The 27,231-nt window shown below is 40.3% G+C and overlaps 1 protein-coding gene across 1 annotated transcript in view; it reads right to left on the reverse strand.

Moving 5' to 3' along the window:
- The window catches only part of b4galnt4a (beta-1,4-N-acetyl-galactosaminyl transferase 4a), a 181,715-nt gene that overhangs the window by 105,808 nt on the left and 48,676 nt on the right, over positions 1-27,231 (reverse strand). The window contains exon 2 of the mRNA XM_080876616.1: positions 18,890-19,002. Within this exon, the coding sequence (XP_080732742.1) occupies positions 18,890-19,002 (113 nt within the window). The remainder of the gene's footprint in view (positions 1-18,889; positions 19,003-27,231) is intronic.

Genomic DNA, 27,231 nt, shown 5'->3' on the forward strand with positions numbered 1-27,231 from the left:
GCTTATCCCAGGACACGGCATCCACCTCTATTTACAGCACACCCACATTGTTCTGGAGACCCCATCAATATCAGGCAGGTGCGTGGGTTGTAATATCATCTATCTGCAAGTGTCTTGTCAGATCAGAGATGACACGTACCATGGAAAGACACACCAGCACCTCTAGTACTGTATACAGAGACATCAAGAATCCCACACACTATAGGATTCCACTCACTCATACCCTACACACAAAAAGAGAGAAAAATGGTCTTTGATATACTCTATGATTAAAATTTCACTGTCTGCATGCAATTTATGTTGTGTTCTATGCTGTAAATGATAAAGACTGAAATAACAAAACCTATAAGAAATTCTCCAACATATATAGATGCAATAGGGATACAGAGGAGTATAAATTGGCAAACCCAATAGCTAACAGGTTTGAATCTGATGGCAGAATTTTCACGGCAGGAGAAGAAGATGACTGGCTGTGACAAAGCGGTTGCTCTGGGTCAAGGGTTGTTCTTTCAGTCTTACTCCGTACATCTGTCTCGTCACCTCTGCTTCTTTTACCATGACATGACATTTTCGTCAGAAATTTCTTCTTCTCTCTGTCAGTCACACCAACAGCTAGAGAAAAAGGTGCAAATCCTCTGAACTTACAAGTGTTTCTGCTTTGATTTTGCCCAAAATGTAATTTGATTTTCATGTAAGCTTCAATCACACGGAAACATCTGACTAAACTTATAAAACCCAAGAACTTTTTGTCTTTTTTTGAGCACATTAAGTAATCAGAAGGCTGTCTGGGAAAAGTAAGTGAACTCTATAAACACATAAAAGCTCCTTTAGCAGCAGCAAAACTCAAAGCTTTTTTTCTGGTCTTTTGTGAGACTTGAATAATGATAAGACATTCTGGATCATTCCTTTCGCAAAAAAACGGTTTCAATTCACCATTTTGTTTTGGCTGATGTCTTGATTGAACAGCTCTGTTTGGGTTAAGCCAAACCCTGTCAGATGAGCTAAGGTTAGTTCATTTCCTTGGCCATTTAAGAAACCTATTATACTGATTTACTTTTGTCTTTTCTTTGCACCTCATAAAGCCTCTCCCAAACCTCTGGTTATGGACGGCTGCTCTGGCAGCCTCCAGTAAATTGTTTTTGCTACAATTCCCAACACTAGATGTTGAGGTCCTTAGGCAAGTCACTCAGGACCAAGATGGTCTGTTGCTTCGCAATTTAGATGTGGTTTTGATATAGGTGTGCAATGCACATTCTTGATCGATAGAAATATAGTTCAGCTTTTCTTTATTTTTTCAACTATATATTTATTTATTTATGATCACACCTGTTGGATTTGCTGTGAACTCTGCAGGATGCCCACTCTCAAGGAGAGTAGCAACTTTACACCTCCCCCATTGGTCTATTTTGAGACTAGAAGTAATTTTTTTCCTCACTTTCTCTGTTATGCATCTCTATAATACTAAGGTTTCTATACAGTGCTCTAATGTCCTGTGAAAGTTGTGGCTGAGGCAACGCACCAACCAATCTTCTGGGAAGAGCCGACTTTATCAGTAACAGGGCTCGACAACGCAGTACATTGCACGTATTCCCTTAAGCTGAGTTAGCAGAGAGATTTAGTGACATTTTCCAGCCTGGACTAAACGATTACTTAGTGTGTTTAATAAACACATGAAAACCATGTGTCATTACTTCAGTGAGAATGCGGCTATAATTGCAACTTAAGCCCTATTCACATAAAAAGCAGCATCACCTCATTTTGTAATAATTACAGAAATGGTCTGTGATCTGAGCCCCAAGCAAATCTGCCCTGCCCATTATTTCTAAAGAAAAAAAAAAAAAACAACCTCATATTATCCAACATTTTCCCAAACACTGAGGTAATAGTATTTGTCCTATTTAAATTGGCACTCGTGGTTTTCATTATTTTCCTTTCCTCCCTCTGTTCTGCTTCATTCTCTCATCACAACTATGGAGGCTGTGTGAGTACATATGAGGTCTCCTGGTAATACCAACCACACACAAGTAGGACTTTAGATGAAGGCTACATCACATTTCATGTGTAATCAATGCAGAAATTCTGGTAAACGTAAAGGGTTTACTCACTTTTGTGCAACTCTACTTGCTCTTTGCCTAGATAAAATGTAGGAGCACAATTTTGCACATAGTATAATGGGTCTTTTACCACATAGAGTTGCTTCATTATGGCTCCAGGTGAGCACGAATTCCCCATCTTTTCTGACAAAAAAAATAAAGTTTTTCTACATGAATAAGTCAGGATAGTCAGTGCTTTCACATTTTCATGCTACATTTCACAAAATAGGCATGCGAAATGATTCAAACACTTCGACATGCCTTCTTTCATGTGCTAGTGTCACAACAAACTGAGTGCAAGCCGCGATTGTACTTTTGTTGTTCTTTGCTATTGCAGCTTTAGATTATTAAAGATGTTTGGCTTTTGTGTCTTTATGAGTTGACTGCCAAGTTCCAGTTTTATCTTTAAATAACCTATAAACTCTTACATATATCTCATCTGTAAATCAGGCACATGCATTCAGATTAATTACAGTAATATAAAATACTACCTACCTACTGCAAGAATCATCTTGACCCAGAAAGTCACTTGCTGCATACAAGCAGCTCTAAACACTCAGATGGAGGGAGGTGAAAAAAAGATCAGTATAGCAGAATAACCTGAGTTGGCCTCTTTAAACTTTTAATAACTGCCACCTGTGCATTCTTATATGTTCAAAAAAGAGATCAAAGTAAACAGCAAAGAGTGTTCTTGCCAACTAAATCTGTGAAAAGTGTCTGTGAAAAGTCTTCTCAATAGGAAGAAATGCACACAACTCAATTCTGCTCCAGAAATATGAACAAAATTGCATTTTTCAAGCGAATTGGTTGATTTCTGGCGAGCCTGTATGACAGCAGAGAAAAAAAGTGGGAAGCAGATGTGACACGTTTGACCTCTGCTCCATTAGTTTCCAGCAGTCAGCCATCTGACAAAAAAGTACAGACTCTCCTGTGTGGATGTTTTGGTTTTGTGTCATATGTCCCTGGACTATGAAGCAAAGCTGGCTAGTTAGTGTTAGTATCGGGAAGGCGCTTAACGATTCTGTCTGTGATATGTGCTAATTAATGTTTGGTGCAAGCGACACTGTTTGCCTTAAAACTCAGTTCACTAGTTTATGACGAGACCTTATCCAGGACTGAGACAACACGGAGAGGGGAAAAGAAGAGATCGCTTTTATATAAAATCTTGGAAGTACAACCACTGCTTGTTAAAGCATACTTGGTGTTTCTTCGCTCAAAAATTGCTCCCACATGTGCCAAAACACTCCTCATCCAACAATTAGTCACTAAATAGTACACATCTCAGCTTTAATGCATATTTAGTGTAACAATGATGAGCATTAAATTGACCTTGAATAGAAAATAGGTCTCAAAGGGTCATCTAGCTAATTTAGTTAAACAAATCTTTACCTCTTACACACTGGCATCCAGTCATTTGTTTTCAGTTCTGAACAAGAGTGAGCAAAAGATATGTACTTGTGCTACACCATTGACTCACTGGTTACAATTAACATAGTGCTTCTCCAGACTGGTCAGATGCAAATTAAAAAAGCCAATAAAGATTGGTTTTCTCCCACAAGCTGCCATCTCACAGGAGTCTGAATGGCTACTCTGGATCCATCCCTGCCTCCCAGCCAGCAGCATTGACCCACGTGTCGATATACCTGTAAATTTCTTCTGGCTAAAGTGAGAAAAATCAAGGCAGCAGGTTGTTTAATGACAGAATAAATCCAGGAGGATGTTCAAAGCAATTGATATCCTGACAATACCATCAGACTCCAACAAAGCACTTCTGTCCACTATTGTAGCGAGATTAATAGCCTGTTTGGTTGTCCTGCTTAAGTCTTTAACCCAGGATAAGTAGAAAAACCACCATCTTGTCTTTTTTAAAGTTGTTTCATGCTCAAGGTTTGATGACAGTGCAAGTCATCATAGGAGCATGTGAAATGCAAAATATCTGAAATACAGCACGACTGAAACCGAACTGATCATTTACCAGCGTGGCAGAGATCAAATTTGATCTGGGTTTTCTAAGATAATCAAAGCAGTGTGGCAGTTATACTGACAACTAGGCATAATATCACAAAAATAATACTATAATAAAACAAAGAAGTGGTATTTTAAAGTAAAAGCAGATCTTTTTCTTAAACCTGAGGAATGAGGTGAGGCTGAGACAATGAAAAGGCTGAGAAAAAAAGAAATATTATTTAGGCTTAAGAGACTTAGGGATGGGTTATCATATGTGCATGCCTTCCTATATTCCATCAAAGTAAACATGAAGGCAGCAGGTGGGCAGCAGGTGCATCATCATATTAACTTGCAGAAAAAGGTCTTTGTCAGCTGTGATAACTGCTGAGACTATTTTCTAAGACTAGTTTATCAGACAGACAGAGAAAATAGGAAAATAAAACAAATCCCTCCTTATCAACGTGTCTTTATTTCTTTCGAACAAACTGATTTTTAAATGTTCATACACACATTTTGTGGATTCTTTGTACATCAGCATAAACAGTGCAATTGAACAGTGGAATTGCTAATCCGCAATCACATATCAAATATGAATGAAGCTTTGTTACACAGTGTCAAAAATCATTTAATAATTGTTGTCGTTGACAAATAAAATAACAGCCTGTCTTGATTATAATACAGTGTTTATATACTGCTCATAAATACTAAATATGAGTGTGAATATCTCCACTTACACTAAACAATGATCCCCAATATTCTCTTTATTGTTGAAGATCAGAGACAAAAATTGGTAGAAGTAGAGACAAAGGTGACAAAGAAGTGATGATGAGGCAAATAAAGATCTTTAAAAGAAGAGAAGAAGAAAGTGTGTGACCGTGGATGATGAATCAGACAAAGATCCTGAGAGATCAATCAACAGGCTCCAAGTGTCTGGTTTCTGCCTGGACAGCATGGGGGCTGTCAATAAGGAGCAAGGCCTCCTGGCTGGTGGCTGGTTCAGCACGGGTGGAAATAGATTATAAACTGAAACACATACTCCAGTTTTCTACTTCAATAAGCAGAGAAATATTAGAGTTAAGGAAGGGAAAATAACAAAACAAACAAAAATGTATATATAATTTCATTTTGATGATGATGACTTATAGCTCATCAGGACTGTCAAGAGAAGCTGCTTCAGGAACTTGTGAGATCCCAGCCATCTACGAGAGGAGCACTCTGTGCTTCCGTCTGCTAACAAGATTTATAGAGATGACAATTTCCTTTTCCAGCAGGACTTTGCATTTGTTCAAAAAACTCCTGCAAAATGGTTTGCAGACCATATTATTACTGAGTTAGCCAACTCGTATGATCTGAATCCCACAGAGAAGCTATGGCGTATTGTCAAGAGGAAGATGAGAAACACCCGACCCAAAATCACTGCTATGAAAGCAACCTGGGCTTCAGTAACACCTCAGCAGTGTCACAAGACTGACTGTCTTCATCCCACGCTGTACAGATGCAGCAATGTGTACGAATATACATCCTATTCAGAAGCTGGGCAATCTTGCATTTTAAATCTTGTTTGGATTGGATTGGTATTAGAATGTTGTGATCATTTGAGATACTGGATTCCAGATTAGCCATGACTGTCAGCAGGGCTGTGCGATATGACCAAAATCTCATATCCCGATATAAGAATTCTATCATCCCGATAACGATATAAATCACAAAAATGTAACATTTTCTGTAAATTCTGTGAATCTCGGGCAGCTCGACTTACGGGAAGTGTTTCTAGTTGCGCGTCATGTAGCTGGAGTCGAGTGTTTTAACAGATGCATGAAGCTATACATTTTTAGACATAAATTGTAACAGCCGCTGTTTTCTTTGTATTTATTACACAGCGTGCTGCGGGGAAAAGCCTGTTCTAACGTTTGAGTCTAAGGTTTGTTTTTTTGGCACCTGGTGGCTCTTTTTTACTTCTCATCCGTAAATAATCTGCTATTTCACGCGAATCAGTTTATTTTGAAAAGTCTCAACAGGATCTTGAGCTTTAAATAATTTCCCCCAGGGATCAATAAAGTATTCTGATTCTGATTCTGATTTATTGTGAAAGGTTTATGTGGAACATAAACAAGCGGACACGCGATGGTTTTTGTCACTACCCGATCCGTACCGGAAACCCGATCGGTACCCCGCATGCGCAAATCTTACGTCACTTCCTCTCTTTGCCAACATTGCGACATTCAATATATTTGAATGATACGGATTAATCTTGTGTAAGTATTTTATACATAAATGTCGCTTTTTTAAGATTAAACCAACACTGGCTCACTGGAAAAACGACCTAAACCTGTTGGTTAAATCTTTGACTTTAGTTAAAAAGAAAAAGGCTGCTTTTTTTGTTTCCTTTGTAGAAGATTTTGATTTAGTGAGTTAATAATCTGTTAATTTATGTGACCCCATCTTTATATTTTATTTTCACTATATATGAAAGTTGCTAATATGTAAGAAATGTTTATTCTCTGAATCTGTAATATATGGTGCATTTTGTTTGTATGTTTATATTACTAATAAAAGAAAATTTTTTTTTTGAATGATACGGTTAGCGCCCAGTTAGCTCCTAGCATTTCTCAGCAGCTCTGCCTCCTTTTCGACTACCAGGATATTTAAACAATGAATAATCCGTATCCGCAACAAATTTTTGCGTTTCTCCTCAACAGAAAGCGTTCCCCGATTGAACAACAGTGCTGTAAAATAAGAAGAATGGTGCCTAATGACAGAGTTAATAATACAGACTTTATAATATGTCACGTGAAGATTCAGCAGCCAGATGAAGTGTTTACTGGCAATTGACAGTGATAGCGGACATTATCATCACTTTTCCAACAATCCTCTCCACACAGACAAGCATAAACACACTCGATTATCACTAAATCAAATGTAACACACGTTTGTAATGACGCTAATTCAGTTTACAATAGGGTTCATTCGCTCAGTCAGCAGGTGGCGGTATCCTCGTACACTGGGGAGTACACTGCCATTAAACGAACAGAAGAAGAAGAAGAAAACCCCTGCACATGCGCGGTACGGATCGGGTAGACCCGATTTGTACGGTCTGACTTTGCACATGCGCAGTAAGGATCGGGAGTCCCGATCCGTCACTATCTTTTAATTTTTTTTATTTTTGTCTACATTATATTAAATGTTTCATTATCGGAAACATGTTAAGAGATACTTGTTATTCTTAACATCTTAACAGATACTCTGACCTGTAACTATCGTAAAATGCTTCGACCGGAAGTAGACACCTTTCGCGCATGCGGGGTACCGATCGGATTTCCGGTACGGATCGGGTAGTGACAGTTTTACCACCGTTGTTGCTAAACACAACGCATAAAAACAGGCGCTTGTCCGTCCGTTGTGTGGTTATATTAAATATAAGAGAAAGAGAGAACTTTAAGAAATTAATATAGCCACTACAGTGACCATCAAAACGATGAAAAGAATATTGCTATAAACAGTTAATTTTGCGACACCACGAAACAAACAATAGCGTAAAATGAAACAATAGATGTTTTTATATCGTCATCCGACATATATTGTAGCGGGTCAGGGCTGTTCGGGGTTCTGTTTTTACAGTTATGGTTTGTTTATGTTACCATAGTGACAGGTGATGCCCTCTCGCTGCCACGGTGTGTCCTTCCGGGGTCAGGGGGCGCCCTGTGTGTTGTTGTTGCTGTGCTGTTGCCACGCTGAGCAGTGAGCTAGCGGCAGTGTTCTCCTGGCAGATGTAAATAAATGGCTGTGCTCCCTGGCTAGCTCATGGGAAGGCAAGACCAAACGATACCTCTGTCTCCTCCTTGTCTGAGCTCGCCACAATATGTTATATCAAACAGCCCTAACTGTCTGAAATAATACAAAAAAGGCTTGGAATATTTCACATTACATTTAATGAATGTCTCTTTGAGTGTATGTCTAGTATATGACTAACAAATGCTGGGTTTTTTCATGATATTCTAATGTTTTGAGATGCACTAGCAGAAGTAAAGTGACAATCTAAACAGGTAAACAGAAAATGACCTTGAGTGTCAGTGGTATTAAATCGTACCTGCAAATAAAAGAAACATTGCTAACCTGAACAGCATTTGGTTGCTTGTACACGGCTTCTCAAGCTTTAAAACTGTCATATTAGCATTTTTGTAAGCTTTACATATTCTGTAGGACTTTACATGAGGGTACATCATTAAGTTAATACGTCTTCCCGCATACTGGTGAATGTTTTAAAGGCACTCTTAGATAAAAGAGTGTGGATTCAACGAAGAAGGGGAGAGACACAAGCCGGCACCTATGGAAAACTGAAGGGAAAGCTGAAAAGTAAATCAAAACACAAAATCCCCTCCAACTCTTCTGGGATATGGCACTCGCTCTAAATCTGGCAAACAGGGAGTACTGATGAAAGCAGGAACTGTTCCCACAGGGATGCAAATGAATCTTCTCCACCTCTTCCTTAGACCCATAGCAACACAACATGCCCACACCAACAATTTTATTTCAATTACTCACATCGCTCTCTCCCTCCATCCATCCACCCATCCATGCACCCATCCATGCTACTCTGCTAAGTCTTCTTATCTGCCTCTTGTCAAATAAATTCATGAGCAGTAGGGGATTTGTCAAGAAAGATGAAGAGACGGGTGAATGCTTTGCTTCTGTTGTTTAGCGTTTTTCAGTGCGGCTCTTATCCCGGCCTTGTTTCTATTGTTAACAGATTCCTTGAGTCTTTATGGGACAGAAAATGCAGGTGTGTACAGTTTTTGTTTCCCTTTATCAAGTGGCAACAGGAGCAGCACCTGCCTGTTTAATCTAGCAGACACAAACACTGTCTGAGTATAAACCACTATACTGATGACTTCCACTGCAAAGCCATTTACTGTCATCCAGTCATCTAAAAGCACTTAAAACATTAAGCACTTAAACACATTTGTCTTGATGCATTTCCCATTGAAGGCCTTTGACCAGCAGATTGTTCTCTTCTCATACAGCATTATCTGCTAATGGTGGTGTATGATTAGTTCTGCATCTTATAATACATCACGTTTTTATCTATTGATGGTCATGGCAGCAGCAGTGTAAACCAAGATACCCAAGCTTGTATCTCCATGGCCTCATCCTCCAACTCTTGTGGGACGACACAGAGGCTCGCCAAAGCTCACCAAGAGAAATAATCTCTCCACCGGCTCCTGGATCTACCTGAAGGTCTCCTCCCAGTAGGACATATCCAAGACGCTTGACCTCTCTTTATTCAGAAGGAATTGTAGCTAAATGCCCAAACCACCCCAAGTGGCTCCTCCTGAGAGGAGTAAAAACTTGACTCTTCTAAAATGACCTGTAAGCTGAGCCCATGCAACCATCGGAGAAAACTCACTTCTGCTGCTTGTTTTTTTTTTTTTTTTTTACGTGTTTAATAAATATTTTTAAATTGGTTATTTAACACCAACATATACTATGAAAATTCCATTCAAATCACAATTTACAGTACTGCTGAAACTATGCTAAACTATGCCTCCTAACTAAAAACTATGCTTTTATACATGGGGATAACCCATGGATAACTATCTTGTGATGTAGATATTTTATAGAGTGCAAAAACATAAAATAAACAAAGGTTTGCCTCATTGTCAAGCTTGACCAGACTTTTATTGCTGTTGCTTTTTTACCTTAATGCTCTTTATATTCTATGCAAAGCACTTTGAATTGCCTTGTTTTACTTTATTTGTCTTTAACAGAAACTTAACTTCACCTACCTTTAATATAACCTACCCCACTGAGGAAGACGGGTGGGGATTAGAAGCAGAAACAGAGATAAAGACCAGTGTTACGTCTTATGATCTAATGACCTTCACCCAGCATGGCCCCAGCGTGAAACTGAGCTGTAACAGCAAACAGACAGCCCGAGACAGATTAACACTGACCACTGGTGAAACAAAGCAAGCTGGTGGGAAGTGGAGCGAGTGCAGGAAGAGCGGGAACCTTCTAAAAGGATTGTAGCCGATACCACAGAGTAATTCTTCTCCTCCTCTCTAACTGGGATACAGCAAATGGCAATAAAGCTAAATGCTTTCAAAGCCTAAAAAGGAAGGGAAAAAACCCCAAAAAACAAAAACAAGGAAAAGTGATAAATTATTTACATCAGTCTAGGAATGTGGGTATCATACTGAGCTGTCCATTTTGAGATTTTTCCTAAAGCATGAATGCATGTTTGCATGTATATTTCAGTGCATGTGTCCACACAAACAGCTGTTGATCTTGACAAACAGGCTTCTACTTTGCTGGCATCTGGTTGTGACAGTGCAGACCTCGGTGCTGGAGTCCTGCCTTGGAGTTTACTGCAGGCCCACAGCTTGGATTTCAAGCTTCTGTGAACTAACACCAGGCTGACAAATGCCTCAGTCGTAATAGTAAGAATGAGTGAAGGCACTGAAACACCCGCAGGAAAAACAATTCTGGACTGAATCTTTAAATAGCCTCCTATAACGGAGCTGTCAACACTCAGAAATGTGAAAAATGACAGAGAAGAATTCATTGTCTGTAGGGTTGCAATCAGTTATGAGAGGCATTATCAGAGGCTTATGGCTACATAAGGGATATGCACTGCTGCATACGGATCACAACTTTAAAGAGCATCAAATGAAACATCAGTAGAACTATGCTCAGATTTTTTTCTGGAATACATATGTTTTAGTCCTTTAATTGGGATCGATCAAAGAATATACTGAAGGAACAACGTAGTAACCTTAATCACACATGTTACCATTACATTACATGCAAGCCATGAAATCAGGAATCCAACATCCTCGTACAATTTCAGGAAACCATTTTTGTTTTGTTCTCCTCTCTGATTTGTTCCACATTCGATCCGTTGTGTAAGATTGTTGCAGTTATTGTGTTTTGTGACTCACTGTTTCTGTGTCATTCTTATAGAGTTATGATTTTAAAAAAAAAACACCCTGTCTTAAGCAAGTTTATTTACCTAATTTTAAGAGGTATTAAGGACCTGATTATTTTATTATTATGTCCTGATATTTAAAACCTCACGACTGACAGAGGGTGTATTTTTCTTTTACCATGACCATATAGAAATCCTCTCCATCTTAGTTTGTTTCTCTTAACCTTCTGCTGCTCGGGCTATCAAGTTGTCCCATTTCTCTTAAGTGCCTTATGAAGTATGCGGGTTCAATAAAAGTTTATACTTTACAGTTTGCTTCATAGCTCATGTAGTGATAGAAAGGATTTTGCTGTAATAATTCTATTATCTCTCTGTCTCCCATTTGTCCCATTTAGAATGGCAACCTGTAGCTTAACCCCAGAGACTCTGAGTCCTTGATTAAAAAACAAAAATGTAATTAAAGTATTTTGGCGACCGGAGTGACAGCACACTGGAAAATTGGACAGAAAACAAAGTATGTCAATGTGAGGGTCAGGCATCCTTGAGAAGGGTGCTCAAGCTGATGCACCAAATGTCTCATGGGAGATCCATTTCCACTTGGCTAGCTGCAGATTCAATCAGTTGGCAGGAGAGAACTCTTTCAACCAAATGTCAGCGATGATGTCACTGAGTTGCTGTGAATTCATCATCCTGAATCACTGAATCACATCAACTATCCTTTTTAGCATGTGACAACATTTGAAATGCTAAATGTAATGGGTACTTGGAAAAAAAAATGGTCATGTGTCACTTTTCAAATGTAAATGTAAAACTGAGCAGTTATGACGCTAATCTCAACGGGTCCATTTACAGATTAAGTGATTAAGTCTAATACCCAGCCAGCACACACAGCCTTGCTTCATCAACGACAAGTTTGTGTCGTGCAGCCGAGTGTGCTGAGTGTCACTGATGATCGAATATGTTTATTTACTAGTCAGTCTATGCTCTCTGCTCCTCATTATTCTCCGGGAAGTCTCCTACTGCCATCACCACCTCCATCCCATCTCCCATAAACCATCGGCAAGGCCAGAGCAATGTAAGGCAGCCGTATTTACAGTCCTGAAAGCAATTGGAGGTTAACAATGAGGCCTGGCTGCTGCAGTTTATGGGCCGCTGTAAAATTGCCACTATGATTAAAATCTCCGTCAGGTGAAAGACAATGGTGCAGCCCTTTATCTCAACACTCCCATGAAATATCTACTCGCACTCATCCTCCCTTTCTTTCCTCTATGACCTCATTTGCAGGCCTTTACCTTGGTTAACTGGCCTTTTACGGCTCACTGTCTTATTAAAATCTGGGGAAGCGTTCTAAGAGTTGTTGGCCTGCCCTTTGTGAAAGTGTGTGTGTGTGTGTGTGTTTGACAGTGCATTGTTTGCATAGCAAGAGTGCATGATATTTTTACAGACCTGATATTTTTGTGGTGTCTTTCTGATTTACCATTTAAACTGTTACAAAAAAATAACTTTTGACACTCCTCACTGAAGACTGGTAGACCCTCTTGACTTCCAGCTTGTGACTACCAAACAGTCTGCTTTGACAGGCAGAGCAGGTTACACTGAATACAGTGTCATTGAGCTGAATTACGTTTGTCACCTTGCTGTCTCTTTAGTCATTAAATAAAGGGAAAGGGTGAATGAATCCATCATCAGTTTGTTTAAAGTGAACTTTTTTTTTGTTAACTTAATGATCAGCATTCTTAAGAAAAAGTTATAAAGCAAAAATCAAAGTGTGGGTTAAACCACCTGGTGGATGGACTTTGGCCATATTACACACGCAGTGTAAATTCTAAAACCTTCATGTGCACTCAGATAAGGCACCACCAGCTGTTAATTGATTCAGTAATAATTAAACAACTAAGTGACATCTGGTTGTGACAGAGCAGGTACATGCAGTGTTGAATGTCTGCATGTGGCCAACTGACAAGGGCAAGCAATATACTTGAGTGAATTGCTTCCAGTATTACACCCCCCCCCCCCCCCCCCCCAGACTATGAAAGGTAATTTTGAGTTCCGTTTTGCAACTTTTCATGAGCAATTGGTGGTTGAAAAGATAATACATAGCCAATGTAATCTAACTGTAAGCTATATTTACTTGTTGGAAGTGAACTTTCTCACAACAGGGACAGCGGGAAAGTTGTGTTTGTTTTTAGACACGATGTGGGTGTGTAATCAATACATTAATAAATTACAGTATAATAAAATATTGGTATCATCACAGAAATCATTCAGTACAATCCTAGAACGTATAGATAGGGAGTACAATAACATATAATATCTGTATTTCACATATTTACATAATGGCTACTGTATGTGCAGCAGCAACACACAGAAACTAAATTAAAGCGACTCCATGGGAGGAGCTCTCCCAGGTTTCTGCTGTTATATTGCATTTTGTGTGTATTTCATACCATCAGAAATACCATTACTGCGAAAGTAAATTTCAGTATTGTGGTATTCTGTATCTAACATCAATGGCAAGCATGTGACTCAAATATTCATTTACTTTCATACCAATCCAATCTGCTCATCGCTAATGCGTCTCTTTTTTCTCCTTTAGTCTCTTAATTTCTTATGAAGCCTCAGCACTTCCCTTCTTATCAGGTACAAGAGATGAAGGGGTGGGCCCATAAAAGCAATCTGCCAGTGACAGGAATAGCAGGAGGCAGGGCACCGAATCTATATCTTGTTCATTTTAACAACATACACATTCATACACACCCACCATTCAACGCCCACATGTCCATATACTCTACATTGGAATATGTATGCACCAAATGGGAAAGAGGAAAAAAAAAAAAAAAAAAAAAAACATCCTTTATGTAACCTCATTCTCATTCTAAAAAAAAGCAAGGCAACCACCTGGAGGCTGCAAATATACAACTACAGGCAGTTTGTGACAGTGGATACATTCATTATAGGTAAAAGCAGGTGGCTGGGAAGATATTATATCTTTCATTTTTTTTTTTTAAAAAAAAACACCCTGACTTAGTTTCTATAATTTCCAATCATGACAGACAACTATTGAAACAGATTTTTCATTATTATTGATTTACAGGGAAGAATGTACTTTTTTTTTTTTTTAAAAAAGGTGCAAACATTTGCTTCTCAGATCAGATGGTACTTTGATACTCCTCATCTTTACACGTCTCTAGACACACGTCTTATCTGTCCTCTTCTTCAGCGTATTCTTCATCCCATCCTTATATACTTGCCCTTAAAAAGTCCAGATAAACACTTTCTGTGTTTCCTCTGTGCCACCACTCTCTCGATGCATCTGACAGCAACCAAGAGAAGCACAGAACGCATTTACAAGGCCCGTGTGAGGACTGCAGCTTACTTTTTACACTAACACTCACTAATATCTATGATGCCACTGAGCTTCATCTATCTACCTCTTATCTGGTTGAAAAAAATACACTTCTATATGGCTCTGCTGTGAGAACCTGCCTCTAAAACACTGCCCAATTGCAATAAGGTCATTCTATTTTGGTTTAGGTTGTCTATTAATCTTGAGTGCATAAAGCCTTAAGGGATTTTCTCTGTTTTCATCCAAGCCATTTCATTTTATTGTTTGAAACTTCTGAAATGGCAGCTTTAGTGAGCTATTAGTGCAGCACTAAACATTAGAAAAGCTGAACAGGAGAGGTAAACAAAAGAGAAAAGACCCATATGCCCATGACCCATATTACAGTTTTTTTTGTTTTTCTTTTTTAAACACACTACACCTTCCTCTCTCTCGCACCAACACACACACAGACAGACACACTCAGCTTTGACTACCAGGCCTTGAAACACGAACTACAGGTTTGACCTTTGGCAGTGACATTATCTAAATAGGGAAGTGTTCACAGTGGAGCAGCGTAACATGAACTGAAGGTGTCAGCTATGCTGCTTTAGATATTCCTCAAAGATGCCAGTGCTGAATAAGAAGCACTGGCATCTTTGATGCACACACACACACGCATGCACACACGCATGCACACACACACACACACACACACACACACACACACACACACACACACACACACACACACACACACACACACACACACACACACACACACACACACACACACACACACACACACACACACACACAGGTCAAGCACTGCTGGAACAAAGAGCGGCTAAACGGTCATGTAAATTTATAATGAAGAGAAATGCGGTTATAGAGCCCAACAGGAAAGTCGTACGGGTGAGCCATGTTAACATGCACACACACAAACACAGGTGCACACACACACACAAACACTTGAAAGGAGAAAATAATGCTTGCTACAAACAAAGAGGTGTTATAGATAACCATAAATGGAGCTCCTGTACGGCACAGATCGTAAATCCAAATAAGCACCTCCAGCAGCGGGCCATTCCTATCTCTTATATTGTAGTTGTGATGATTTAGGGCATGTTTACAGTCAAAGTATGAACACCGTTCAATTTAAGTAATCATTATTTGAAGCAAACCAAATCTATCACCTGTCAATTAGGGGACTTATGACAAAGTGGCACTATTAAAATTCAAGAAGAGCGTGCCATAAACTTTCTTAAACATTTTGGTGACTTCAGCAAAACGCTTACAGTGTAGCTGAATTTTTGAGCTTCAGCGGACAAGACTGACTCACTCTGAGAGCTGCTTTCATTTAACTATTATAAAAGAGAAACCCTAACACCATCAAGAAGGTTTAGAGTTTAGAGGAAGGCGGTTCAGAAAAAGCCTGCCGGCTTCCCTTCACTACTCTTATCGGTGCAAGCACATTTTCTAAAGTCTTCCCTTAAAACGATTTTGAAGACGACTGCATTTTACAGAGCGAGATACATCGTCCTGTTCTTATGGCCGGGGCCCTCAGCTAGTCGACAGTTGCACAGCAATGTTTTAACAATGTGGATTTTAACTTGAAGTTTAATATTTTTAATATGTCTGAAAAACTCTTGGTTGAAACTCCTTCTGCAACAATAACCTAAAATCAGCATTTCTGGTAACTACAGAGCACACTGGCATAACATGTGGGAGAAATTTAGATTACAGAGCTGCTTTAGCTCTGACATATTCATAGGATATGACATCAGTGTCAATCCACAGAGTGCACAGTGTTTCTATTCTACTACAGTTTCCCAGCTCCTGAAGCAATATCATCCTTTATTATTATCCCAAATTCTACTTTCTATTCCATAATTAAGTATAGCTTTATTGATTTGTTCCCTTGTTTCATCTGTTTGCCTTTATTATTATGGTTTCTTCTTCTTCTTCTTGTTATCATGTATTATTTATGTATCTGTATCTTTGTAGAGCCTCACAAGTCCAGATAATTCACATCCACATAACCACACAGCACATCCTCGCACATGTAAGACACACACACACACACACACACACACACACACACACACACACACACACACACACACACACACACACACACACACACACACACACACACACACACACACACACACACACCGGTTTTAATGAAATATGGAGAAATGCATTAATATTTCTTATTTTTACCTCCACACTTCAATATGTTGTATATTTGCTGTAACATTTTACAAAATCTGGTGATTTCATTTCAGGCAGTTAAAAGTTAGTACACCAGATTAAGCTACATATGTCTATATCATCTGCTTTTCAAGGGTTTATACCTCTTCTGGCATAAAACATTCAACACAGTCAGTGAGTATTTAATTACTGCATATCCGCCTTCAAAGAGTGAGCTGATCCTTTAGCACTTCCGGTAGTTTTATAGATATCTGAGCCTCAGGCAAGATACTGCTTCAAGGTAGACGGGCTGTCAACATGAGTGGCAAGTGATGGTGTGTAAACCTGGTCAGCTGAGATTTTGAAGAAGATATTAATAATAAATTGCCTGCCTTAAGGCTAGATGACAAACGGTGACTCTGAGTATTAAATGTTCGTTTTTACAGCTAAAAAAAAAAAACAAAAAAAAACTTTTGAGTCACCTCCCATTTCTGATTATTTTGTTTCTACTATAAGGAGCCAGACTTTCCTGTAATTTTTTAAGGTGATCTTTAGTAACAGTTTGTCAGGCTTTCTGAAAGTCCTTCAGGAGTGATTTACTTTTTGGGGGGAGATATTAAGCCACTTTATACTGATCTGCTCATTCAAGCACAAAAAGGCAACTAACTCAAGTTCTGAACCACTGTTGTGTCTCCACAAAACAGAGAAAGAACCAATTTTAAATAGTATCTGAGGCACTTTGTTACTGTTGCAGCCTGTTGCAGAAACACGTAAATTGCTCTAGTTTCTTTGACATTCCAACAAAGAAAACCCAGGAATAAAAATTGTGTTTTTGCACCAACAAGGTACTAATAGCTAACGGCTTTTAGCAAAAATAGCAAAAAAAACTTGGGCTATCTCAACATGATGTGTAGTGCGTCCTTAAAAAAATAAGGAAACTGGATGAGTGGATATGCCATGATTAAGGGAGGGTAACACGGAGAAAAGCCTGAGGTATGCCGAATTACACGAAAAAAAGAAATTGCAAGAAAGTTTCACAAGACTTTGTTGAAGTATTGACTAATATTGACTTTGACCTTGTTAGAATTGTAAAAACTTTATTTTATCCTTATATACCATTTTTCAATTTGTGTTTGCGTCTCAATAAATCACTGCACCCATTTCCCATGTTCCAAGCAAACCATAAAGAAAGGGCGGTTCGAGACTTCTGCACAGTGCTGCTAAAACAAACAAACACAACCTTGTTGCAGTTGCTGTGAGAAAAGAGAAACTATTACATGGTAGTTTTATGACTCCATAAATGTTCTCAATTCTGTAAGTCCCCAGATGGTTTTCAATCTCTAAAGACCAAATCACCCAAAGTAAGCAGCAGAAAGTACAACGCAGAAGCTGCTTAAAGCCATTTATCCCTTTCCATGGAGAAATTATCAAAATATTTTTTCTTTGTAATCACTCCGCAAAAACTTCAATTCACATTGTAAATAGTACCACGATGGGTACATATTTGGAGAACGGGGTTGTAATGACAACAGTTTATCACATTTATTTTCACAGCAAGAGTTTTTTAAGAGGATTTTTGATAATAGTCCTCATTTGGACTGCACATGGGAAAAAAACAAACTGGTTTGTCATTTCAACACACAGCTGGAGGAAGTCTACCCCGGAGGTCCCGTACAGCTGAAAATTATCTAAAATAAATGAAATTGTCTAAAATTGCTCTACTTTCCTCTAAATAAGACTTGAAGTAAAGGGAAAAAAAGACTAAATATGAGCTTAAGTGTCAGATTATCTCTGCGGCTTACTGCTGCATGTACCAAGTGCTAATGATCCCTGGCTGTGGTCCAACTCTGTCTTATATTTTGCCATTGAAAATAACTCAGAAACTATCAGAGAAATAAATGCTCGAAGAGGAGGTTAGATTGCATAATGTATTCACAATCTAATTTGAGCTGTGGCCTCCCAGAGCTGGAAACATTATTAAAATTCACTGCAGTGGGTGGGGTCAGGAGGCTAAGCTGGAGATGGGCTGGAGTAAAAAAAGAAAACTTTCTAAACAATAAAATCTGATGACAGACGCCTTTATTGTTTCATCTTCAACATTAGCCAGTTTCATGGACATCTTTACCTGTAAGCTGATTGTCCTGTTTAATTATGTTTAATGTTTTTAATTATAATGGGCGGGCTTTGTAGCACTGGACTCTTGCAGAATAAAACATGTAATAAGCAGTAGGTGCATGAACAGGACTACCTGAGCCCCCTGCACATAAGCAACGATCCACATTGCTGCTTAGTCAAAATGATGTGGGCCGGGTAGGGAGCATGTGATTAGTCATGGGCATCAAATTAATATTCACTCTTGAGTGGTAACACAGAAAATAGGAAAGGCATTAAGAAAGAAACACTCACTCCCGCATCGTCCTCCCTGCTGTCGCTGGTGTCCTCGCTCTTGTGGTGTCCGGCTGAGGAGCGAGTGTCCCTCTTTCGGCTGGCGTCGGTCCCCTCCGTCTGTCTCTCTCCATCTGGACCAAGGGGAAACATGGATATTGCTTAGAAAGACAGCGACCACTATTATCCCAATTTTCAGGTTATTGTCATTCACATTTCCACTTTAATCATCATTAATGGCATCATTGTCATTCAGATTTCTCTCATTATCATCACCGTCATCATCACTGTCGTCAACAATAATTTGAAGCTATCACCCTTTTTTCTTCCAACTCAGCCTCTCCACTGTCATCAACCCCAGATAAAAGTTCCCAGAGAAAGGCAGATTAAGTGTGAAAAAAAATTGTAATTGGAAAAGCGAAAGGAGACAAGAGGGAAGAATAAAACCGAGTCCAGAGGGGAAATGTGAAGCAGGGGGAATGAAAATGGAGGGGGGAGAAGGAAAAAAAAAAAAAAGCAAGAGATCGACAAACGGAGAGACAGAGAGAATAGCTTTTGCTGGGAAAGCTAGACTGCGGTCATGCCACCGATGGATTATGGGAGTTTTGCTGCACAATGATGACAGTTGCCTTGGCCAGGAGCGAACAATTGGAACTTAAAACTACTCATTACACGTGTGTATGAGTGTGTGTCAGCTTTTGTGTGTCTGTCACAGAGCATATGTTCAAAATTGCCATTTCTCTGCCAGTAACACGTGCACATGCATACACACGCGTTGCCACGGATGATCGCACCGCACGACTCAATACAGAGAAGTTACAAGATATTTAGCACTTTATGAGAGCCTGGTTATTTGGAGTTACAAGGACCAAATGGATACTATAAGGTTTCCTCTAAAGGTTTTCACATCTATGAGGACTTCATATAAAAATAAATAAATAAATAAAAAAAGAGAATCCATACCCAATTCAGTCCAATCTCATTTTATTTGTATTGCCCTGGACTTGATCCCATTTGGCTGACATGGTACATGAATGCACAACACTTCTGCAGCCTGGATGGGCTGCCATAAAAGGTGGCGCCACTGCAATTGACTTGCCAATAAAATGGGAGAAGGAGGGGCCTCGATTGCATTACAGTGAAAGTGGTTCATTACTGTCCGCCTGGCCGCTGTAGCTGCAGCGTATATACACGCATACATTCACACACACACACACACACACACACACACAAGAATGTGCGCACATGCACACAAGGGATGGAATGTGATTAAAAGACAGAATGGGGAGAGCGGGTGGTCATAAAGCATAATGAGAGCTAATAGTTTTCCAATATGTCCCCTTAACAATGAGTCTGAGTGGGCTGAATTGGATGCGGGTGGTTGAGAGGTGGTGGGGGGGCTGAGCTGTGGGATGATTGATGCAGTCGAGGAGAAAGGGAAAAACAGAGAGGTATACTTGTGCTCATTCTCCTCATTCATGTACAGAAACGGAAGGGAACAATTGAACTACTGTCAAAAAGCAATCCAAGCCGAAAACAGACAGAATAAATAAAATGTCGCAAAAGTAAAAGTTTTCATCTCTCTAATTCAGCTTGTCCTGCATCCTATCAAAGTCTCGAGCAAACGTAATATCTGCAGACGGTTTGTTTTCCTCATTTGTTTGGAAATCATCCTGCCTGTCTCTCTTCATTCCCTCCGCAATCTCACTGATTCTACACAACTGTAATAAAAATACACTTTGATCTGAAAAATTATCATCTTTTTGTGGAACAAATGAAGCACTGGAGAAAATTACCATGTTCACAACGACTTTCCTTAAATAAACTCTATTCCCATCTTTCTCTCCGTGATTGTGTTCCCCTCTAGAATGAAGTGTGCCGAAAATGATTTTATAACTAATAAATAAATAAGAGACACTTCCACAAAACGGACAATAACACAATAACAACTAGTGGAAGCGGAGGAACCTGTAAGTGCCATTTTCATGTCAAACACAGCCACTTGAGCCACACGAATTGTGCTACGAAAGCCATCACCCCGCAGTAGAAGTCGATATGGACAGCCTAAGTACAGCCTCCGGGGTCTATCAAAGCTCCACCAGATCAAAGAGCAAAGAGCAGCTACGCTAAACCTCATCTCACTTCGAGCCCTACATTGTGGAGTCAAAAATAGAAGGACACTTCAACTTCCAGCACTATAACTTGTCAGATGTTATGAATGCGCATTTCCCTGGTGGGGCGTGTGCCTTAGAATGATTTAGAAGGCTGCGATATTAAAATGCCAAGACGTCATGCGGAATTGTAAATAAAGTATAGCAAGTTACCCAAAAATCACTCCAATGAAAAAACAAAATATCATTTCTTGATCATTTATCCAGCTCTTCATTTTGAAATGTATTTTCGTTCCTCTTCTGAGTAAACAGTGTGTGAGTCACTGCATGAGTCAACTGGCAGCATATCTTTCTGTAACCATTTATCTGAGACTATTAAGAGTAGGCACTGCACCAAGACACTTTTTTTCCTTGTCTTGCATCATTTATGTAAGTGATCACCTTAAATGTGAATGTGAATACAGAAATTATTATTAAAATTAAACAACAACAACAAAAAAAAAAAAATCATCTTTGAAGCTGAGTGAGATAGTTTCAAACCCCACAACGAAGAGCAACCAGAAAGGGAAAAAAAACCCCATCCAAAGCTGATTTCAATAAATCGTGATTTGCATGCAAAATAAATATCAAAGCAGTACAGTCAAACAGACCAAATCCATTACAGCTTTTCTGAATGCCAACAATAAACAGAGAAAAGATTAACGGCATTAGAGTTACAAAGAAAGAAAATGGAAAGCAGGTGTCAGAAAGCAGGTGACCAACATGAGAAAGCAAACTTTCTCATGAAAAATGATTCATCTTCCAGCCTCTGAAGCAATGTCTTTTAAAATTTGAGAAGAATATTTATCTAAAAAAAATAGTGTATCTTCACGATAATGTCCATATCCCTACAAGAACAGCCCTATCAAATGAAAAGGAAAGTGGAAATTAAATTTATGCTGATATTTGTGCGTGCGTGTGTGTTTTTGTGGACAAATGTTCAAACATTCATTACCAACAAGTCCCTCAGCACGCTTTAATACTCTAAAAATGGAGACAGTAATGCAAATGTAACGCTGCATGGGTGCGAGTTCCTTTCTTAGCATATAAACCAAGTGACGACATGTGGTTCTGCACGGCTCTGGAGAATGACTCATAAATAATAGTCTCTGCTGGAAAGAAGTGATTTGATGACCAAATCAAATGGCACTGTAGTAAACTGGGACACGTATTCTCCTATGTAACCAGCCTGCACTCCTTCAGTGGTTGTGCACCAACTACAACTTTAAAAAGACCGAAAGAACAGGATGTGCAGACGGACAGCACAAGCAGACCATGATGAAATGTGCAAAAGCCACAGTATGGCGCTGCTAGCAAGTGGCTGAACTGTGACGGGACTTCAAGCCTCGATGCCGGCTCTAATGAAGTAATGAAGAGCCGACTGGCAGGTTAATGGAAGCCAATTGACTGTGCGCTCTGCCACCAGCAGGAGACCAAGCAGAATACTAATCCTTGAGGAGCCACCTCTCTCTTGTTTCTTGTGTTCTGCCTAATCAGTTCATTTCCCCCCCACTTCTAAAACAGGAGCACTATTTACTGTGAAGATAAGATGGTGCAGAGCAACTTCTTCAACCTCCAGAGGACACAGATAGTGAATAGCCTATGGAGCACTTTGCAGATTAGATCTTTTGCGGGGTATATTGAAAATCACAATAAACAGAAGTGTTATCCAAAGGTTGACGTGGGCACAATCTGTGGATAGAGACAAGGAAGTGAGTGTGTTGGGGGGGGGGGGGGGGGGGGGGGGGGGGGGGTGTTCTTCGAGCATCTTCTTCTTTTGAGAAGTAAGTAATAAATTCACCTTGCCTGGCTGCCCTTTTAAAAGTAAAGCTATTCTAAACTCTATGCCTTTTTAGTGAACTGCAGCTGTCAGAGCTCTCATCAGGGCTGTACGTGTGCCAATTTAAATGTATGCCTGTACTTTACTGTGTTTGTGCATATATGCATGCATTTGCGTGTGTGTGCAAACGTGCAAGCATTGTCTGCATCTCCTTTCATCTTCTAACAGGACTGACTACACTGGGTTTCACTTCGAGGTGGTGCTCCACTGTATGTTAAGTGATAGACAGAATGGTGATACAGCAGAATACTAATCACAGAATCAGAGGAGCGAGTGTAGCAGGAGCTACAGGCTATGCAATGAAGTGAGAAAGAGGAAAACAAAAAAAAAAAAAAAAAATCCAACATTATGGAGAAGAAAAATAAAACAGAGCTGGTTAAGTAGGACAAGTTTAGTTTAAACAGATATGAAAAAGCCAAGTCAAAACAAATTAACTAATAATCTATGTGGGAGCCCCCCAGGATCTGTTCTATGCTCAAGTCCCTCTGGTAAACAGGAAGAAATAATAGCAAATAACAGCACGCAGTCAAACATGCCAGCTCACAGTGGTTCATGAAGAACGCCAAGCGTCATTATCACAATTTATTTGCCAGTGTCATCTCTAGAGCGGCTCCTACATGGTCTCCTTTCAACTTGCGCAGTCAAGCATACTCTGTGTTAACACGGGACTGGCAACAGAGCCCAAGCAGGAAAGGAATATATTAAATGACTTATGGTTACAAATGGAAATTACAGTGTCAAAAAGGGGGTTAAAAATAACTGTAGTTCATTACTGCTGCAATATTTTTCTGTACAATGTCAGATAATAGTAAAAGTATTTAGTGATAAGTACTAAAATTTTGAACATATCAGCAAATCTGCTCATTGCTTTATTTGTGCTATTATCATATTAGAAAGTGGTCTGTCATTCAGAGCACAAAACACTGAACAACAACACAGCAACAATTACAAAATATTCAGTTTGGGTACAAATATGTCAGATTTGTACATTTCAGCTACTAAGGTCCAAATATTGTTTATTATTTAAGAACACATTAAACAATTTAGCTTAAATGGGCCTTGGGGTGCGGGTGTGTCACCAGGGTGCAGGGGAGACATCCCCTGCACAGGGGAAGGGGACAGGGGGGGGGGCCCTGTCCCCTTCTGGCCACCTGTGCCTCAATTTTATCTCACAACTTAGACATCCACATTACTTACACTCTCATAACACACACATATATATAGGGCCTTGAGGGTGGGCACGTTAACGGCATCCAGTGGACGGTCTGTGTACTCAAACCTACCTCTGGCGCCAGTGCCCACCTCTCAATTTTAAATCCATGTAGACATTGAGGGTTCTCGGGAGGGGCCGTGCTAACACCTGCTGCTCTCTGGCAGCAGCACCATGCTCTCCCTTGTTTTAAATGCACTTTAGAACAACACGCAGCAACACTACACATGAGCGGGAGGAGGGAGGTATGGGGTCTTCACACACCCCCGTTCTCTACTAGCCATCGGGGCGGGGGGGCTGGGAGGAGATGTTGGCTGTCCGATGGGCCTCCCTGCTGCTGCGGAGCCTGGGACGGTCCGCTTGCCTCCACCCCGGGGAGAAGGGTAACATCTCTTGGGTCTGGGTGCTGTTTCCCCCTCTGGGGGCGAGGGTACCTGGACCCGGGGTATAGAGTATGTTTGGGGAGTGTGATTGTGTGTACATGTCCATTTATGTCAATCCTTACGTTGGGTGAGTGCTGAGTGTTTGTATATGTGTGCATGAGGGTGGGAATGCATGTTTGTGTCTGTGTGTGCCTGTTTGTCTGTGTCTATATGTCAGGTCGGGTCTTAGACTCCACCTCTCTGGGAACTCCCAGGCCCTCCAAAGTGTGGAGGCCTATCTCCCCTCACCACACTCCCTGCCGGTGACTGATGCCCTCAGGGGTCGGTGCGTTGGTGGTTCTTGGTGTCCGGGGCTGGGCGCTCAGGTATGTACTAGAGATGGACCGATCCGATATTACGTATCGGTATCGGTCCGATACTGACCTAAATTACTGGATCGGATATCGGAGAAAAATAAAAAATGTAATCCGATCCATTAAATATCACGAAAGCACCTCACAAAACTTGCAACACGCCGTAACTCACCTCAGAACGTTAGCACTTGGAGCAGTATGCATCACGTGATAGAGCGGCTGTGGCATGCAGGACCTGTCGGTGGTCTGGATAGCATTTGGAGCTTCGCTAGCAACCCGGCATTTCATCTCCGACAAAGTTATCCCCGAGAGAAGTAAAGCAAGTGTGTAAGTCCATCTCTGAATGTTTGTAAAGCATTCCTGCGTTAAGCTTAACAAACGATATATGGAGCGACTGCCTCTTCTGGCTGCTACTTCAATCATGAAACTGCTTAATGATCAGCTGATCGGCTTTTCTGTCGCGAGTCCGTCTCTCTGGTTTGTTTTTGGCCCACTTTGCACCAGAAAGAGGAAACCAGCGGCTGAACAACAGCAGCACGTTTAAGCTTGATCAGCTGTTGTTAGAATTTATTTATTATTACTTTCTACTTGAGGATCTTTTTCTACGTAGCTGACGGCTGGTAACTGTGCAGGGGCGGATCTAGCAAAGTTTAGCCAGGGGGGCCGATAGGGCATGAACAGGGAAAAGGGGGCACAAAGACATACTTTTCTTTCTTATTCTCATTTAAAATGTCTATCTTTTAATAAATAATTATCCGAATCTTACACCCAAAGTTTTAATTTGATGTAAAATGAATAAAAGTCAATTACTGTATATAGTGACTATTAAGTCTAATATATACCCTAGTAAGCTATAGTACTTTTTCCTTTGGGAAGGTACCATCTGTGCAGTCTGCAATTTTGTTGAAGAAAGATGTTGAATATATTTAATATTTCTTGAAAAATAATTGATTTCTGTGTATTTTTTTTCACACTTTGGTTGATTACGTTGATTAAGCATCATGAGGTGGAGTGTGAGGGGTGGTTCCCTATTTTTTATTTTTTTATTTTTGTTGTTGCTGGGAGTTGGAACCCTATTAGTTAGGTTGCTTAATATTTATGCTAAGTACTCTTTAAAATACCAGAATAGGGAGGATGGTGTAGGTTTAAGTTTATTAGATTGATCAGTATTGCTGAACTATGAAATATTTTTTTTTTGCATATAGGTATAACAGAATAGCTTTAGTGTAGTTGTTGTTTTAAACTTGAGTATGAACTTATACAAAATGCAGCAAGATATTTTAAAAAACTGTTTTGTTGATTAAAAAACACTATATCGGATTCATATCGGTATCGGCAGATATCCAAATTTATGATATCGGTATCGGTATCGGACATAAAAAAGTGGTATCGTGCCATCTCTAGTATGTACCAGCTCACTCCCGGTGGCTACTTGGCGGGGCCTGGCGCCTGTTGCTTGGTCAGGCCTCCTCCGGGGTGCGGGGGGCCCTTGGGCCTCCGGGCCTGCGGCTCGTTTCACTCTGGCACAGCTGGCTGCCGGCAGAGCTGGCGGGCACGCCGGTGCAGCCCCCTCTAGCTTCTGCTCGGTGGCTACTGGGTGACACCTCGTCTGGGGATCCTCAGCCCTTCCCATGAGGGTGGCACGGATGCCCCTCCGGTGGTCCTCCTTGGGCTCTCGCACTCTGGGGCCTCTGGTTGTCTGGGGCCTGGATCTCCTCCATGCCTGCTTCATGCCCTGGGGGACGGGGCTATGGCTCGCTACATCCTCTTGCAGACCATTACATGTGGAAACCATTTGAATACAAGCGCGCTGATCCGCACAGGTGTGCACATGGATGTTCACTGTTCGTAGACTTAAATTACACCTTTCTTGGCTGCTACTTCAAAGCACATTGTGCGCTGTCTGTCCTGCATGCTGCACAACAACATTGAATATTTAGTATTTACTGCTGTTTACACTTAGCTAGATTAATGCGATGGTGTTGTGTTTAGTATGTTGCTTTGGGTTTTTTTTTGCTTGTTTTCTATTCTTTTTCTCTCAACAGGTGATCCAGGAGATTTCCCCCCCCCCCCCCCCCTTTCTCACTGTCCCTCTTCCCTTCTGTTTTTCTTTTCCTTCATCTTTCTTTCTCCCTTCCCTATCCCCCACTCATGTCTGTCCCGTCTGTAACAACTGAAAATAAAATAAATAATAAAAACAAAGGACTATCAAATGGACCAATACGGCAATGCCACGATGATCCATTTGGCAAAATAAATCCATTGGGTATCTTGGTTGGTCTTCAGACAACAATTCTGACGGCTAAAGAACCAAATGGGACAGGCTAAATAAATAAATAAATGGAGACAACAAGGAATCTGTAACTGTACAGCGACAGATGCAAGCTGATGAGGAATAAATCTATCACCTCCTCGCCTGATCTCAAG

The sequence above is a fragment of the Rhamphochromis sp. 'chilingali' genome (genome assembly GCF_963969265.1).
Source record: "Rhamphochromis sp. 'chilingali' genome assembly, chromosome: 2".
NCBI lineage: Eukaryota > Metazoa > Chordata > Actinopteri > Cichliformes > Cichlidae > Rhamphochromis > Rhamphochromis sp. 'chilingali'.